At 40.2% G+C, this 18,305-nt stretch overlaps 1 protein-coding gene across 1 annotated transcript in view; it reads right to left on the reverse strand.

Moving 5' to 3' along the window:
- The window catches only part of PTPN4 (protein tyrosine phosphatase non-receptor type 4), a 114,405-nt gene that overhangs the window by 38,071 nt on the left and 58,029 nt on the right, over window positions 1–18,305 (reverse strand). Inside the window, 6 exon segments of the mRNA XM_032216419.1 lie at window positions 1,768–1,855; window positions 2,292–2,412; window positions 7,632–7,684; window positions 10,325–10,369; window positions 14,453–14,531; window positions 14,640–14,682. Of these exon segments, the coding sequence (XP_032072310.1) occupies window positions 1,768–1,855; window positions 2,292–2,412; window positions 7,632–7,684; window positions 10,325–10,369; window positions 14,453–14,531; window positions 14,640–14,682 (429 nt within the window).

Here is an 18,305-nt window from a genome sequence, read left to right on the forward strand (position 1 = left end):
GTGGCTTTGCACTCTACTGCAGGACCAGTGGTGGGTTCCAGATCCCGGTGCAACCAGTACGGTGCAACAGGGCCGGGCATCCACCACATGCACATGCGCAGAACACCCGCGATGCTCCAGCTGCTTGGCGGAGCATCGCGCAGGTGCTGTATGCGCTATGCGTGTACGCAGAAGCTCCGATCGGCTCAAATAAGGAGGGTGGGGGGCAGGTGGGCCCTCTGGAGCACCGTACCAGAATGGTATCTGGTGCTCCCAGCAGGCATTGGTACGCCTGTACCGGGGTGTACTGGTCGTATCCCACCACTGTGTAGGACCCTCACAACTCACACATAGCCTGCACCAGCATCACAGAGTCTCCCCATTCGAAACACCCTGGCCCTGGGACTTGGAACTCTGTTCCTTTAATGACCATAAGTTTGTTCAATGACAGCAATTGGGAATATTGGGGTTGTGGTAATTGAGCAGGAGGTCAGGTGATGTCTTGTTTAACAACCACTTCACTCAGTGACTAAGATTCTGTTCCCAATTGTGGTCAAAACTAGCGGTAATATAACTGAACGTTCTGATTAAGCATGGCCATCTTTAAATGCCCTGAAACAGATACCATCAAAACATTATGCTTTCTATAATAGGGAGTGGTTGCTAGACTTCTTCCAAACTTGTTCTCCCTGGGCTTAAGAAAAATTCAATATTTAATTGATTAACCAGCAAATATATTGAATTAATTCTTATAAGTAAGTTAATTACAGTGCAATTGTCCATTTCTGATTAAAAATCATGTGAAACATTGAACAAACAGCTTGATTCTATCAAGAACTCTGAACTATAAGATCACATGTATTTCCTTATTCTTTAAGCTCTTTATTACTGTAGGTAAGAATTGCCTCTATGAAAGAGGACAAAGTTTATGATACCTTAATCTTAAAGGCAGTCATTTATTCTTTGTGTTAAGACTTCAGAAGCTGATACTCGCTTCTTATATTACATGACAAAGTATTTATTTTGTCTTACTTAGTTAAATGGAATGGGGGGAGGCAATGGGAAAGGGGAGGAGAAAAAATAATATCTTGGTGATTGTTAACTGCTGCAGTTGAGATTTTGAAGTGGACATATACATCAATTCAAACACAACAAACGCTCAATATATACCCTAATTTCTTCTCTTTTATTGGGCTAAAAAGTATGTGTTAGCAATGGATTGTATGCTCAGCTGAGCACTACTATTAAGAAAATTAATATGGTTTTTCCATATTCACATCATGCAAAGAAGAGGAAGAAAGGAAACAACTCAAAACTCAGCACTCAATGGCTACTTCCAGCTACTACTTACTTGCTACTGCAAATTTTCCTTCTTTTTAATAAGTTATGAATTTAAATTGTTATAAGGTGCCTCATGAAAATTAAGAGAATCAAGTTATTTTCCATCAATACAATTTTGTTAAGCACACCATGTGCAAACAACATCTTTGAATGCAATTTAGAAGCAGTTAATATTTATTCATATGTAAAGATGGACCAAATTGCAGCCTTTAAAAATATTAACTATATTACAAGCCAGGTTTGTGATTAAGAATTTTTATTAAAAGCTTCAATGCATGGGTTATGTAAAACAAAACATAATTGGATTAAATTTAAATACATAACTTTATACACTTTAATTCATGCTCATTTACTCTGAATACAGAAATATATTTAAAATTGATAATTCATACAAAACAAGTTTACAGATGATACCCACTAAAACATTAGCAATTAATTCAAACCTACCCTTGCATAGTGCAGTTCAACTCCGTAGAGTTCTAAGGTTCGGGCAGTACTGAGATAACTGAACTCTGCTTCAGCTGGAGACAAACCTCTATATGGAGGCAAAAATAAGCAACATTAAATTCTTTTAAAATGCTTGTAAAATCTAAGCCCTTGGCTACAAACAAACTTTCTGCCTGAAATATGGAAGAATGCACTTTCAGTGTTGCACAGAATTGGTTGATTGCAAAAGCGTATTTTGCATACCTTAGTTTAATAGACCCTGTTAGCAGGAACTCAACATAAATATAGTTATCAAAAAAGACAAGGGCATGCTCTTTCAAAAGATCTCTTTTTTATGGGATCTGCAATTATAGTTTACTTTAAATGCTTTATTTCTTCATAAGAAGTGAATAGCACACTATGGAAAAAGCTAGGTCATAATTCAGATGGCTACTTTTGAACTGCACACACCTAATAGTTCTGCAGGTGGAGAATCAGTCATATCATTTTTTATTATTATAACTTTATATTTTTGTCATGCTTACATATGTTGCTGATGTAGTTTGGATATTTCTTTTTCGAAGTCTTGAGGCTGGCCAGGGATGAAAGAGTAATCTGAGAGGTAGCCCGGGAAGTTATCCGTAAGGTTGTAGTCTCCCAGTTCAGCTGAAAGTTAAAATAAGCTATTTATATAACAGCAACCCTGTTTCAACAACTTGTAGAACAAACAGAAGATATGGAAATAAAAACAGTTTATCTTTTCAGATCTTGGCATCTTTGAATGTAAAGATGAACATACATGAATCATTTCTTGAATATTAGTGCCAGAAAGACTTCAACCATTTGGTGCAAGTTTTGCTTGAAAGCAAGTCCTATGAATTCCATATGAATAGCCCTCAAATATTTTCATTGAATCACATATATAATTTGATTTGAATTACTTGATATAGTAGTACCAATCTATATTCAATATCTGATGACAGTACAGTTAGTTCCTGACTTACAAGTTTGTTTAGTGACCATTTGAAGTTACAACAGCCCTGAAAAAGTGACCTATCACCAGTTTTTACACTAGCAGCTTCCCCATGGTCATGTGATCAAATTCAGAGCCTTGGAAACTTATTATGACAAATGATGACAGTCGCAGTGTGATTCCCGTTTGCAACCTTCTGACAAGTAAAGTCAATGGGGAGGCCAGATTCACTTAACAACCATGTTACTAACTTAAACAACTGCTCTGATTCATTTAACAACTGTGGCAAGGAAGGTCGTAAAATGGAGCAAAACCCACTTAACAACTGCCTTGCTTAGCAACAGATTTTTGGGCTCAACTATGATCATAAATCAAGAACTATCTTTATTTTTATAAGCAACATTGAACAGTATTAAGTATTTTTGGAAAAATGTATATTTATGCATATTGTCTACCATAATAATATAGACAAAATTGCATTGGTAGGTGCCCCTGGAACCTTTCCTTTGAACAACACCCAATTTCAAAGAGATAAGCTACAGTTCAATTTATAAAGCTACGTGCCTCCCTGGAGTGGCAGTTACTGCAAATAAGACTTCAAAGAAATGCTGAGCTGCATACAATGTTCCTAGACTTGTTTTCAAATAACTTCTTTTAGACTGTTATAAAAAAAAGTATGTTTCTATTGTACTAGTGCAATGATGGTAAACCTTTTGGGCTTGGCATGTCAATTTTTTTTTTTTAAAATGCTCAACTTGACTATGTTGACATGTTAACAACCCCACCCCGAATAAATGAGAAAAAATTCTCTATTTTCCAGCTTCCATCTAAGCCACCCTGAACAGTATCCTCAATGTGTTAGAGATGAGCTGGGCCTTAAATAAAGGCCCAGACTTTGAATCAACCCTAAAGTCACTGCTGCCACTCAAAAAGGCTGCTTCATATCATTCCCTCAGATCATTCCCAGGATCTACCAGATGCCACTTACCTTCAGCAATGTTCTCTTTCTGTTTGCAGACTCCTGTAGCCTACACAGGGCTGTTCTGAGTTACACAGGCCTTTCCTCTTGAAGCAGCTTCAGAGAAAGCTCTTCCACAGCCTCTGTAGACTCCAAAAACTGTGAAAGCGCACCCTGTTCTTGTGCAAATTCCAGAGGTTATGCGAGAACACATGCCATTCTCTGCTGCCATCAAAACTCACACAAGCACGGGCATGCTTTAGAGATTAATTGTTGTCAGGCGTTGAAAATTGACATGTCACCTAAAATGTCATGTTGTATCACCTTTGACATACAGTCAGGTTCACCATCACTTAAACTAGTGCAAACTTCTTTCAGAAAACCATGCTCTCGCAAGAATATATTGGTCCAATAATATTCTAATATTCCAGATTTTAAACTGTGTTTTCTTCTATGTTGAATTTTTTTATATAAGTCTAAATAAGTGAGCATAGACACAGTTAGATAAGATTAGACTCATACCACAAATCTCAAAATAATTGTTAAAATTATGTGCCACTATCTGAAGTTGAAGTATGCATTGTTCACCTTTTAACTTTAAAAAAATATTAAACAGAACACATTATCCGATAGCCCTATGACAGAAATAAGAAACTTGTGACATATATCAGTGACTGTCAATGATTTGTACTACATATTGTGTGTGGTAAAAGTATATGAACCTCTGCTTTCAGTAAGCGAAGTGTCTTCTTGAGCAGCAAGAACTGCCACTAAACGTATATAAGGACTGTTGATCAGTCCTACACATTGGCTTGGAGGAATTTTAGCCCATTTTTTCCTTCTAGAACAGCTTCAACTCAGGGATGTTGAAAAGCTTCCACACAGGAACTACCCTCCTTCCGCAACAGTTCTATAGGATTAAGATCAGGGCCTTGCCTTGGCCATTTGAAAACATTAATTTTAACTTTAGCATTAATTGTTCTTGGCTGTACTACTTTGTATTTTAGGTCATTGTATATTGTTGCCTGACCCACTTTATCTTGAGCTTCAGTTCATGGATATCTAGATTATAGGTCCATCAATGATGGCAAGTCATTCCTGGTCCGAGAAAGCAAGCAAGTCCAAGCCAATTTCATAGAAGTTCTTATACTGAAATCTAGTATTTGCCTTTAGCCAAACAACACTTTTTATTCAAGCAAAAACATCCTATTTTGATCTCATCCTTCCATCGAACATTTTCCCAATAGCCTTATGGTCTTTCACAAATCGTAGACAGGCAGCAATGCTATTTTTCTGAGAGTAGTAGCTTTCTCCTTGCAATGATGTCATGCACATCATTACTATTCTATGTTCTTTGATGGTGGTCTCGTGAACACTACCATTTGCCAATGCAATGCAGTATCATTAGCTCTAGGGGTTTTTGAGACCTCCCAGAGTATTACATGCCTCGCTCTTGGTGTGATCCTGATTAGTTGACCAGTCCTGGGGAAGGTAACAAAAGTATTGAATTGCTAATATTTCTGCACAATATTCCTGATAGTGGATTGGTGAGTTCAACTCTTTGGAAGTAGTTTTGTAACGTTTTCCAGCCAGTTGGATATCAATAACTATTTTTCAGAAGTCCTCAGAAGTCTTCTTTATTTCGAGCCATGATACACTTTCCATGCTTGTGAAGATTAGACTTTAATATGAATACCCAGATTTGTGTTCTTTAAAGAATGCAGGAACTTCCACATTTATATCTGATAATCATTCCAATGATTAATATATCTGATCGAATTTCCCTTTCAAGTTAATTGATAATTCTAAAGGTTCACCTACTTGTTGCCATACACAAATAGTAGCTTTGGATCAGTTTCCTAAATGAATAAATGAGCAAGTATAATATTTTATGTTCATTTATTATATTGGATTCTTTTTATCTAATTTTAAGGACTTGTGCAAACAGATTGTGTTTTAGGTCACTTTTATGCAGAAACTATTAAAATTCAAAAGTGTTCACAAACTTTAAAGCAACACTTTTTGTACATGTTTATTTCCCAGATGAAGTACATAGAAAATCAGATTGACTATATTATTGGCAGAAGGAGGTGGAAGAGCTCAATTATTAACAACAAAGACATGGGCAGGACCAACTGTAGAACAGATTAGATATTGCTCATATGCAATTACCCAATTAAGGTAAAGTGGAAGAAAAAAGCCAAGCAGTTTCCATAATATGACCTTGAGCATACACACCATTTTAAGGAGAGCATTAGGAATCACTCTGAAGCTTTGGACCTCATTGTAAGGGTTCAGAGACACTAAAGAATAAACTTAAAGAATTTGTTAAGAATGAATCTGTAAACAGATTGCCAAAGATCAAAAAACAGAAGAAAGCAAATTGTATGTCAGACCAAAGAGTGAAAATCGCAAAAAAGAAAAGAGATAAAGCAACCCCCCCCCCCAAAAAAAAATCACAGGAACAAACAATGAGAATTTTAAATAGCTGTTAGAAGAGGCAACACTGTAAATGAAAATGGAAACGGACATTGAAAAATCGGGTAGTCTTCCAAAAATCCCCAAAATGAGAAATGAGTTCCAACTTCAAATGGTACACTAAAGGACACCAATAGACAGTTCTTTACAAGAAGAACTATGTTTAGCCAATGATGGCAAAGAATCAGGAGGAGCTGGTAGGACTTTTCTAACTAATTTTTTTATTTCAAGTTATAAGCTTTTGTGAACTTCACAAAGAGTAACAGATAGCAACTATTCAAAGAAGACGAAAAAATGGAAAGAATGAACTGAAACTATGTACAATAGAGATTTCATCATCGCAGATGCCATAGAAGATACTCCTACTTACAAGAACATCTAGTACTAGAAGATGAAGTTAGATCAGCATTCTGGCCAGAACCAGTCAGGTTACATTGATGGGATATCTACAGAAATACATGAAACAACAGAAGAATCTAAATAATGGTTTTAACTAATCTATAGTAGCAAATCTGGAAGAAAAAACCCCAGTATTTAACAAACTGGAAGGTATTGATCTACATACTAATAGTAAACAAAAGAATTTAGCAGAATCTGCAGACTACAATACACTATCCTTAATTTCACATGCTAGTAAAATAATGTTTAGGATCATCCAATGCAGATTAGAGTCCTGGTATATTCCAGGAAAGGAATAGGCCAGATGTTCAATGGATTTAGAAAAGGCTGAGGAACATGAGAAATTATTTCTGATGCACGCAGGACATTTGATAAAGCCAAAGAATACCAAAATAAGTCAGTGTGTACTTAATTGATTTAAAAAAATCCTTTAATTGGTTTGTCATGTCATGCTGTAGAAAATTGAGAATTCCAGACCATCTCCTGGATGAAACATAAATAACCGTGTTATGCTATTGAACTCACAAGTAAAAAAAGGACTAAGATTAAATGTAAATATAAATAAATTTCTTTGTGGCACTCTATGTAATTGAAAATTTACTTTGAAGAAGCAGGATAGAAAAGGATGATGCTTTAGAACTTTGATATTGAGAAGACTCTTGAAAATACTGTGGATAGCCAAGAAAATAAACAAATGGGTCACCAAAGAAATTAACCAGAATTCATTCAAGGTGTAATGTTATAATGGCTTGTAATAATGGTATAATAAATAATATTATGATAGCAACCATATTCTTACCTTTTCAGGAATAACTAAACAGAATGTTTTTGTAAAAATTGCAGGATTGCAATAGAAGTCAATTAAAGAAATACATTTAATAAAATGTAGTATATTTAAAATATCTAAAATGTCACCTGCTAGGGAGCAACATTGGACAAAAGTTATCACTTTTCTGTTATATAGATCTGTACGTATCATGAATTTGTAGTAAAGGGGCACAGTGAAACATGATATGTCAGACAAGATAGGCATTGACCAGTATGTTTTCAATTTTAAACACTTACGTATGTACTTACACTGAACAGCATAGGAAACCAAGAGTACAGCAGTATTATAAGGACAGGGCAATCTGTAAAAGGTAAAAAACAAAACCTAAAAATCTCCACTATGAACTATAATATTTAAATCCAAACTATTTTATCAATTTATTTAAATTAGGCAAATCTATTGAACTATGTGGATCAGTGACGTGCGGTGAAGCTTCTGGCTGGTGAGACAAAAGAAAGACCCCCCCCCCGCCCCGCAGCAGGCTGGAGCGAGAGCTGCGGAGGCGAAAGGCGAAGAGGGGTGGGGGGGTGTTTGCAGCCCTGGTTCCGTCTCCCAGCATAGAAGCGAAGCGGATCCTCTTGCCGCTGCGGGCTCCATTTCTATTGCCCCCCTCCCGCTCCAGAGAAGCCGGCTGCGAGCGAGTCTCCACGAGCCCCGCTTCCCTTCCCGGACTTTTCGGCAATAGAGGACAGCATTCCGCTCTCGCCTCTTTCTCCCAGAGCTCCGGCAGGACTTGCGGAGTGCCAAAAGGGGAGGGGGCCTCTTGGAACACCCCCCACCCCTCTTCGCCATTTCCTCCTGGGGCTGCTGGGAGACGGAACCAGGGCTGCAAACACCCCCCCACCCCTCTTCGCCTTTCGCCTCCGCAGTTCCTCCTCGCCCCCACCTTCTCCATCCCCAAGTCTGTGTCCGCCAGGCATCTCGCGTTTATGCCCGCCATAAACACGAGACGCCTGGCGGACACAGCGGGGGGGACGGAGGAGGCGGAGGGGGGCGAGGTGGCAGCCGGCAAAGAAAGGGGAGAGGAGGAGGAGGAAAGGAAGAGGGGAGCAGGATGGGGGGGAGAGGGCTGCCCCTCTCTTCTCAAACAAACAAGGCTCCCCTCCCTGCATCTGCTCCTTCCTCTCCCCTCCCTGCATCTGCTCCTTCCTCTCTTCTCAAGCAAACTCTCTCTCAAATTGAGTGAAGTTTGAGTGAAGTTAAGAAAGAAACACACACACACACACACACACACACAGAGAGAGAGAGACAATAAAAACAAATGACAATTACTTAAATTACAAATAAATTGAATTCCTTCCCCCTGCCCCCTCCCTCTGACCAACATACCTTCCAGCTATGCCAAAATTCCAGATTCGGTCTAGCTAGGCTCCAGGGCCAGGCAGGCTAGGATAGTGGCTCCTAGAGCCACCACGTGTCCTCTGCAGGAGGAGGCCGAGAACTATGGGCCTCATTTGCATACTAATTTTTTGCTTTTTAACACTTGGTTAACCCTTAAAAGGCAAAAAAATCCTTATGCAAAGGAGGCCCCGAGTTCTCTGGCCTCCTCCTATACTTAAACACTATGTACACTCCAAATCACTGTGAATTGAAGTCTGGTAGCAACTAGCTTGGCCTTAATTATTTTAGAAAAAATCTTTAAAATTCCTTCCTTTTCCTGAGGAGACTGGTGAGGTCCCACCTCCCTTGCCTCTAGTGAGTTCACGTCCCTGATGTGGATATTTCCTTACAAACCTTTGTACGGAATGCATGTCTTTCATGAGCTGAATCATGATATACTTTCCTATTTTTAAAAATAAAAAATTTGTCTATCAATCAATATTTAAATGATTAAAAGTATACATTTATTTATTTATTCATTCTGTATATGAATAAACTGATATGTGCAGGTATTCCCCACTTAATAACCACAGTTGGGACTGTCAGCACTATCATTAAGCCATGCAACCATTCAGTGAAACATCACATGAACACATAGAATTTATAAAATCGGTCCCACCGTGGTTGTTAGGTGAATCACCTGTGGTCATTAAGTGAGTCATCATGTGATTTTACTGGTTTCTTCATTGACTTTGTTGTCAGAAGCCAGTTGTAAATCTCACAAATAGCAATCAAGTAACAGTGGGAAATTGTGATGGTTGTAAATGTGCATTGGTTGCAAAGTGCCTGAATGGTAATCATATGGGGACACTGTGACATAAAGTTGAGGACCAGTTATAAAGTTTTTCGGCACATTATCAATTTAAATGGTCACTAAACAAGGCAGTCATTAACAGAGGACTATCTGTATAGACGTATCAAAATGCTAAGCCTGGATTCTGGATAATATTGATTTCTTATGTTCAAGCTGAATGCAGCCTAACATTGGTTATGTTCTCTTATTACAACCATAAACAAAGGAAATTTGCTTATTAATATCAAAACCCGATAGCCTGACACCAAGAAAATTTATAAATTAAGAACCATGGTTTTTTATATCCTAGCCTGATAAAAACTGTCAAGATCTCCAAGTCTATTAACATGTGAAATCTGAGTTTGTATTTTGTAGTTGGCAACACAGGGAGAGGCAAATGTAAATGAGCAATATCTCAGAATCCAAGCATGTCATTCAAATAAACATGGTCACTTTTATAGAACATATTGTGTACCTGGAAGGAATAAAAATTGTATATCCTTTTGGGAATTGGAAGTACAGGAATATTAGCAGACAGGTAAGAAATTTTAGCATTTAAACTCAATTTAATATAATTCTGAATTCATTATAAAATGTGATGCCCCATCATTACATTTGTATTTACAATATTCTAGTACACATTTTATAATTTTCACAGAATGCATGCAATCACTTGATTATAGCATTATGTCATGCTGTTTAATGAATGCTGCCCATCCCTGCCCTGAATCACAAGACACTCAAGTTTGTAAAATAAACAAATCTTACCTTCCAGTAAGAATATCTTGTTTAATTTGCAAAAAATACTGGTACCTTAAAGAAAAAGTAAACAAGAACAACAGGTTGACAAACTTACTATTATATTCTTATCTAACAAAATTAAGATGTCTTTTGACTTTGGCATCTGCATTTTATTAAATGCTTTTATTTTGCCTACCTAATACAAAACAAAATTAAAGCCAATTTCTTTTTAATTACACTAAAATTAATAAATCAACTAATGTAAAAGATTGAGGTGAAGATCTGTAACTAATGAAATTATTATGCAATCTCACATTGTTAGCTCCATTTCCTATTTCTTCCATGTCTGAAACTGGATAATTTTTAATCAATGTCAGAGAAATATGATACTGGTCTATCATCAATATTTACAACTACTTGTTTAATTTCCTAATACACATTTTAAAAATCATCAAATCAGATTTCAGATACACTGCTATTGGGATGCATATGCATTAAATCTGGCGCTTTAATATTCTCTGCATCTCAGATAATGTCTTGCTTCCATTCATGAACTGAGAGTGAGGCTTCATAAAATGTTTTGACTTATATTATGTAATGGAATTTTGTTTTTTAAATCACTTCATATTTTAGGCAGATGTTTCCTTTTTATATATGCTTCTTTGGGGTAAAGTTTCCAACTTTAAAGATACTTGTTTCGCTCTTAGGGTTTCTCCTTTTGAATTTAAAGTATTGCTCATGTTACCTTGGTATAGAGCAGTGATGGCTAACCTTTTTGTCCTCGCGTGCCCACACCCATAATATAATGTACGTGTGACACCCCCCATGCGCCCCTTCGCCCCATGCGCGACATCCCCCATGCCTCATTTTGGGCTTAGCAGGCCTCCCTGAAGCCTCCTGGAACCCACCCCTGCACTACCCCCCACCTTCCCGTGCATGCACACTGTTACAGGTATTATGTCTGCCTTGCATGCAGCTTTATTCCTCTCTAGCATTCATCTCCATTGTTTATTGATGCATTTCCTGCCTCTCAAGATTTATCTCTATCTGTTTCTGTGAGGCACTTCCTGTTCCTATTGGAAGTATATAGTTATATTCTTGATGGCTTATATGTATAGTGTTTAAATGCATTTTGATTAAACAACACATGCTGCAAAGACCCGAAAATCAGCTGGCCAGTGGAACGCACGTGTGCAGTGGAGCTCAGCTGGGTTCGCATGCCGGCAGTGAGGCCTCTGTGTGCCACCTGTGACAGATGTGTCATAGGTTCGCCATCTTGGGTATAGAGACTGTCATCAAAAGACAAGTCTTTCCATTCTTTTTGGGAAAGTCCTATTGTACATGGTAATCTTACAGATCTATTCCAATCTATTAAATGCACTTTTAAAATGATATACAGGAAGACCTCAATTTACAACCACAATTGAGCCCAAAATTTATGTTGCTGAGAAATTTGTTAAGTGAGTTTTACCCCATTTGAACCCCGTTTTTTGCCCTCCAGAGCCTTCAGGGAAGCCTCCTGAAGGCTCCAGAGGATGAAAAATGGCCCAATGTGCAAACCAGAAGTCCACTGGACCTGTTTGCGCATTGGTCCGCTCCCAAACTTCCAGTTTGCGCACTGAACCATTTTTCGCCTTCCGGTGGCTTCAGGGAAGCCTCCAGAGGGCAAAAAACAGCCTTAAAAGAAGGCTGAGTCAGTTGGCTAACACATGCATGTGCGCTGGAGCTGACAGGGCAATGCTTTGCGTGCCCTCAGAAATGGCACTGCGCACCACCTGTAGCACGTGTACCATAGGTTCGCCATTACACCACTAGAGGGAACTTAAAATTTCAATTAAAGGAGACATACACTCATATTCAATTTACAATTACAGAATGAATAACAAATTAACTTTGTTCATATTGAAGTATATTTTTGAATAATGGATCCAAAAGTTAATTTTAATAGTGTCTGTCTCTAAAGACAGATTGTGTTTAAAATATATTATGGAAGAGGAACAAGTTCTACCTGACAAGATTGAGACTGATTATACGTGGATTTAAAAATCACAGGCATTAAGAATGACATGATAAAAGATGTTACATTGGTCATATAAAAGAAACTGGGTGATGTATGGACCTGGATAACTTTCCTATAATGGATTTACAAAAAAGTTGTTAAAGTTTTGAAGAATTTTAGGGGAGAGAGAAAAAAAAATTGAAAAAAAATCAGGTTCTAGGTTCCTTATTTTAACTGAATATCAAATTTTTTAGAAGTAAAAGGAGGGAACATCACCTGATCAAGGTTAAAGTAGATATCTCTGGTAGGCCTTAGTGGACTTTTGCTGATATCAGAACTGAAATGATGAGCTTTATGTATTTGTTTACAGACAAGAGATGGGATATAAGAAAAAGAGATCATTTGATATATTTTAAGAGAAAATGATAAATTTTTAAAATTATTCATACTTGTTTTAATGAAGTTGTGAAGTCATAGCTTTATAATTTTTCTTTATTATATTCTTTCTTTTTAATTTCTACTTTCCCCTTATTTTCTTTTTTCCTCTTTCTTTCCTGCACTTTCTAGTTTTTCTTTTATTCTTTTATTTATTGAGTTTGTATTTACTGTTATATTTATGATCCTTAATAAAATTACTATTAAAAGAACATTGCACTTGAAAGAGTATTTTATCCTACTTGTTTGTCAGAAAAATGGTGCTGTCCTGGGAGGCTTTCATGTATTAAGGGACAATAAGAACAGATTGAATGCAGCACTAAGGTATGCGAATCCACAATGAAATTAAATTCAGTTGTCTGATTTTTTTTTCTTACAATATACATTGTAAATAATTCCTGTGCTTAACTAAGATTAAAAGTACTTTAGCAAAAACAAATTGCAGTAATAAATGCTTTCAAAAACTTTTCTTAAAAATGTCATATAGATATCTATCTACATTATATATCTACATTAAACATGCAATTGAAATTTTTAAAAAAGTTACCAAATGTGTATGTATTTAGAAAGCATAAATCTGTCCATCTCATAGGCAGGCAATAGTTTGCATCAATACATTGAAGACTTCATATAATTTGAATATATGTTTATGAATAATTTGAATACAAGTGGATATAAGATGTTCAGAATATTTACTATATACTAATATATTTACACATGGAATTATGTGCTTTACTACCTCCTTGTACTTAAGGAGATTCAGAATGTGATTGGACTCCTACAGTCCTCTCTTATGTCAGTGGAAACACTCAGTACAGTATACTTCAATATACTCCCCACTCAGCATGAATGGAGTGGCTGATTTTTGCCAAAAAAGGATCTATAAGTATTCAGGAACCAAGCCTAAAATCTAAAATGTAGATTTTTAAAGGTAAAAGCTAGCACTTTGTCTAATGCCTTAGTGTCAATGTGCCTTAGTGGCATATTGATAGATGTCCTATTTCTACTCAGCAGATATATTTTGGACCACCTGTAGCTTCTGAGTAATCATGTAAGACAGGGCCCACATGGAATGCATTGCTTTAATCCAACTGAGAATGAAGAATGTTGACTGACTGTTGAAAATGCCTCCTTGTCTCCAAGACTTGCAACTGGCCTATCCATAAAACCTTGGAAAGGTCCTTGTGTCCATAGTTCAACCTGCTGTACCAGCAGAAGCCTGAATTCAAAGAAACCCCAACCCTTTCTAAAGTAAACAGTGGAACTGAAATCAAGCCAGATCTGACAAACAGGCACCGACAGTCTCCAAATGCTGAGTCAGAACTTTGATAGCACCCAGGTTTAACTTGAGATGAATACATACAATTCATTTTCATCATTACACTGATAATAAGTCCCTCTGAACTGACACACAAATTATACTCAAGAGTTCATGTAGTTACTAAATAGCATGGGGAATAGATGTTATGGACTTCACATTGAACCAAATTGGAACAACCAGGGATGCAGCCCTACTTGCCCCATGCTCACAAAATAGAACTGCCCATTCAAGAATGACTTGCGAAAGATCCAGAAAACTGGATTCTTCTAGGACTCTCTGAAGCTGAAGTTCTACTATCTTACGTAATGTCTTCTATAAAATCAAAACATATGCACATTTAACACCAGCAGCATTATGTTTTACATAATAAAACAAAGAGGTAACTGATTAAAACAGATACCGTGTATATTCTTCTTGAAGCTTATTAGGATCGCTTACAAAAAATTTGACTCTGAAGTTCAAATTGTGGGGTGATCCTCCTAAAATGAACCAAAACATGTGATTAGAATTGATATTTTAGCTACTTAAGGTTTTACGTAAATTTACTGATTATTTTTATTCAAAGTAGATAAAATATTTTGCTCACTTTTCTAACTGTTTCCTAATTGGCTTGTTTGGATCCAGCCACCTCTGAGGGAGAAAAAAGATAGGCTTATTATATATTTTTTTCAAAACAAGGTACATTTTGCCACATTTCAAAACAAAGAAATATTAAAAGACCCTGTTTTTGTTTTTATGTTTGCTGTGATGCTGAAATGAAATGCATGGCATGTTCATCTTGGACAGCCAGCTACAGGTAAACTCTTGGACCTGCTCTAGAAACCCTGAACCAGCACTCACAGATTATATTATAGGTAGCCAGTGTGGCTAAAATTGCAGGATAACATACTGTGCGAGACCTGAATGGCTGCCTGGCTTTCTCGCTCTGTAGAAAGCCGGATGAAAAAAAGACCTCAGAGAGCCTGTTCGAAACCTGTTAAATTATTACCAAGATCACCCGAGGAGGACTGGAGTCTGGGGAGCAAGAGAGGAGAGAGGACCAGGCACCTGGAAGTCTTCTGAAGTTCGTGAATGGGGGAAACTCTCGGCGGCCTGGATTTACACCCTGCGGCGTGGAGAGGAAGGCGGCGGGCGGCGCGCTGCTGATGGCAGCGTTCTACTACAGCCTCCGGCCGGACAGCAGCGTTGATTTACAACTTTTGGCGTTTTCTCAGTTTTGGAGTTTAGGGAGAGAGAGGGGAGAGGAGGGAGGATCGGACAGCTGAAGCCCTTGTGTGATGAACCCTCGGCAGCCGGATTTATACTCGCGGCATGGATAGGAAGATGGCGGCACCGCGCTGCTGATAGCTGCTGATAGCAGCATCCTATTGCAATCCTCTGGCATGTTTTGGACCTTTTAGCCGAGTGGTGAGCCTTGTGGACCCCATAAACGACTATTACTATCCTCCATCACCCCAGAGAGGTGGGGATTCTATAGGGGCTTGGTCGGGCAGATCGGGCGGCTGGCTGAGGTTGCCACCGCCGTAGCTCTTCAGGACACCCCCCTCCTCACATCCTGCTTGCCCTTCCTCGCCGCCGCAGCCTTGCCCTTCACTCTTTATGCGTGCTGAACATTTCTCCTCCTGCTGCCCTTGTTGCTGTGGAGCCTTCGCCTGTTTCCCTACCCAGCACTGACTCTCCACTCCACTGCCTTGGCCTGCGACCATCTGCTTTGGCCTGTAACAGCTGTCCTCCTTGACCGCTCGCCACCCATTACTGCCCTTGGATAGACAGGTATAGATAGGATAGATAGGTAAAGATAAGTATAGGTAGATAGATTTATAGGTATAGGTACCTGGGCGTTTACGCCTTGCTCCCCTCTAGCCACAACCAGCTAGCACAATACGGACTTTTGGACTTTTGGCCTTGGGTGTCTTCCTGGGACTGAGGAAGGGAGAGGAGCAGAGCAGCTCTCCCTTTCCCTTTATACCATCGTTGTTTTAAATCGGCACTTGCGCAGTGCTCCGCTAATTTTTATGAATGTGGTGTGGATGGTGTGCCTGTTTGATGTCTGTACCCACTTTTAAATCTTATTATTGTTGTAGTTTCTGTGTTTTAACTGACTCTGTGGGGACTGTATGGGTGAGTGCTTGTGTAGTTAGGATTGGGATCATAACCTGGTGCCTCCTCCACTGGAGTGCAATGGCAGAAGTGGTAGGGGGGCCCAGGTCTATCTCCCATCCTAGAATGACTGGTATAAATCACCTACCGGAAGGAGCAGAGGCCATGAGAGGGGAAGTGGGGTCTACGGTTGCGGGGGTGGGCCGGAGCATTGCGGTCATTATTGGGCGGGGAGGTATGATGGGAACTTCAGGGCTAGCCATTACCGGGGAAGGAGGGTCCGCTACTTCACAGCGATCCCCCCCTTCCGGCCCTGCTAGTTCCACTCCAGGGCCAGATGGTGAGAATTGTCAGGGGCCCTGGTCTCAGGCTGTTGTTGCTAAATGCCAGGTCTGTGGTTCATAAAGCTCCCCTCGTCCGGGACCTAATATTAGACGAGGGGGCAGACCTGGCATGTATTACCTGAACCTGGCTGGTGCCCGGAGAGAGGAGTCCCACTCACTGAAATGTGCCCAGAGGGATTTCAGGTGCTCCACCAGCCGCAACCCCAGTGAAGGGGTGGGGGAAGTGGCCGTCCATCGTCTGAAGATCATTAGTTCCTCGTAGGATCCCTGCTCCAGAGCTCTCGGGTATGAGTCCTTGTTGTGAAGTTGGACCTTGGGGGTCAAGTGGGCTTGCTGTTAACGTACCTACATCCCAACAGCGTTGCAGCAGCCCTCCCCTCGCTCCTCGGGTCGGTTGCCAAGATGGCGGTAGAGTTCCCTAGGGTTATTGGTGCTGGGGGACTTCAACCTGCCTATGCTCGGCGAACGCTCTGATGGGGCGCAGGGAGTTCATGGCTTCCATGACAGCCATGGACTTGACCCACCATTAATCCGGGGTCCGACTCATTCAGCGGGTCACACACTCGTATTCCTCTCGGAGCAGTGGAGGCGTGATCTAGCGTTGAGGGGTATTAAGACCTTGCCCTTGTCATGGTCTGATCACTTCCTACTGAGGCTTGACTTTCGGAAACCAATCCTCCACTGTAGGGAGGAGGAACCGATTAGGTGGTTCTGTCCCAGATGCATGATGGACCCCATGGGCGCTTGGGTGATACCTGACACTCTCCGGACCCCAGACGGTGCTTGGGGTGATACCTGACACTCTCGTCCACAGTCCGGTCGAGTCCTTAGCGCTGCTTGGAATACAGCGGAGACGGAGGCTCTAAACCGGGATTGCGCCTTTGTGGCCTCTCCAAGGTAGCGGATCCAGGAGAGCTCCTTGGTTTACTGAGGAACTCCGGGAGATGAAGCGCCAAAAGAGACGCCTAGAGCGCCGCTGGAGGGCCAGTAAATCTGAGTCAAACCGAGCACTAATGAGAGCCTATATCAGAGCCTATCTCATGGCAATACGGGTGGCGAAATGTTCGCATTTTGCCGCTCTTATTGCATCCGCTGAATTGCGCCCAGCCGCCTTGTTTAGGATAACCCGCTCCCTCCTGAAAGGGAGGTATGCGGATGAACCTTTACAAGGTAGAGCTGAGGAATTTGTTCAGTATTTAACGGATAAAGTCGCTCGGATTCGAACAGACCTGGACTCCAATTGCACGGTACCAGCCGAGGTACCGGGGGAAGGTCTTGAGCGGAGTTTATGGACTGAGTTTCAACTTGTCACACCTGAGGAAGTAGACAAGGCCATGGGAGTGGGTGAGTGCCTCCACTTGTATACTGGACCCGTGCCCCTCCTGGCTGGTTTCGACCAGCAGGGAGGTGACACGGTGCTGGATCCAAATGATAATTAATACCTCGCTCCAGGAGGGATCCTTCCCGCTCCTCCTAAAGGATGCGGTGGTGAGACCCCTCCTGAAGAAACCGTCTTTGGACCCAGCCATTTTGAGCAACTATCGTCCAGTCTCCAATCTTCCCTTTGTAGGGAAGGTTGTTGAGAAAGTGGCGGCCTCTCAACTCCGACGGTCCTTGGATGAAACCGATTATCTGGATCCCTTTCAGTCTGGTTTCAGGCTGGTTACAGCACGGAAACTGCTTTGGTCGCGCTGATCGATGATCTCGAGCCCTTGTGATCTCCAGGCTGGAATACTGTAATGTGCTCTACATGGGGCTGCCCTTGAAGAGCATCCGGAGACTTCAGCTAGTCCAGAATGCGGCCGCGCG

This window comes from Thamnophis elegans, chromosome 1, assembly GCF_009769535.1.
Source record: "Thamnophis elegans isolate rThaEle1 chromosome 1, rThaEle1.pri, whole genome shotgun sequence".
In the NCBI taxonomy this organism is placed as follows: Eukaryota; Metazoa; Chordata; class Lepidosauria; order Squamata; family Colubridae; genus Thamnophis; species Thamnophis elegans.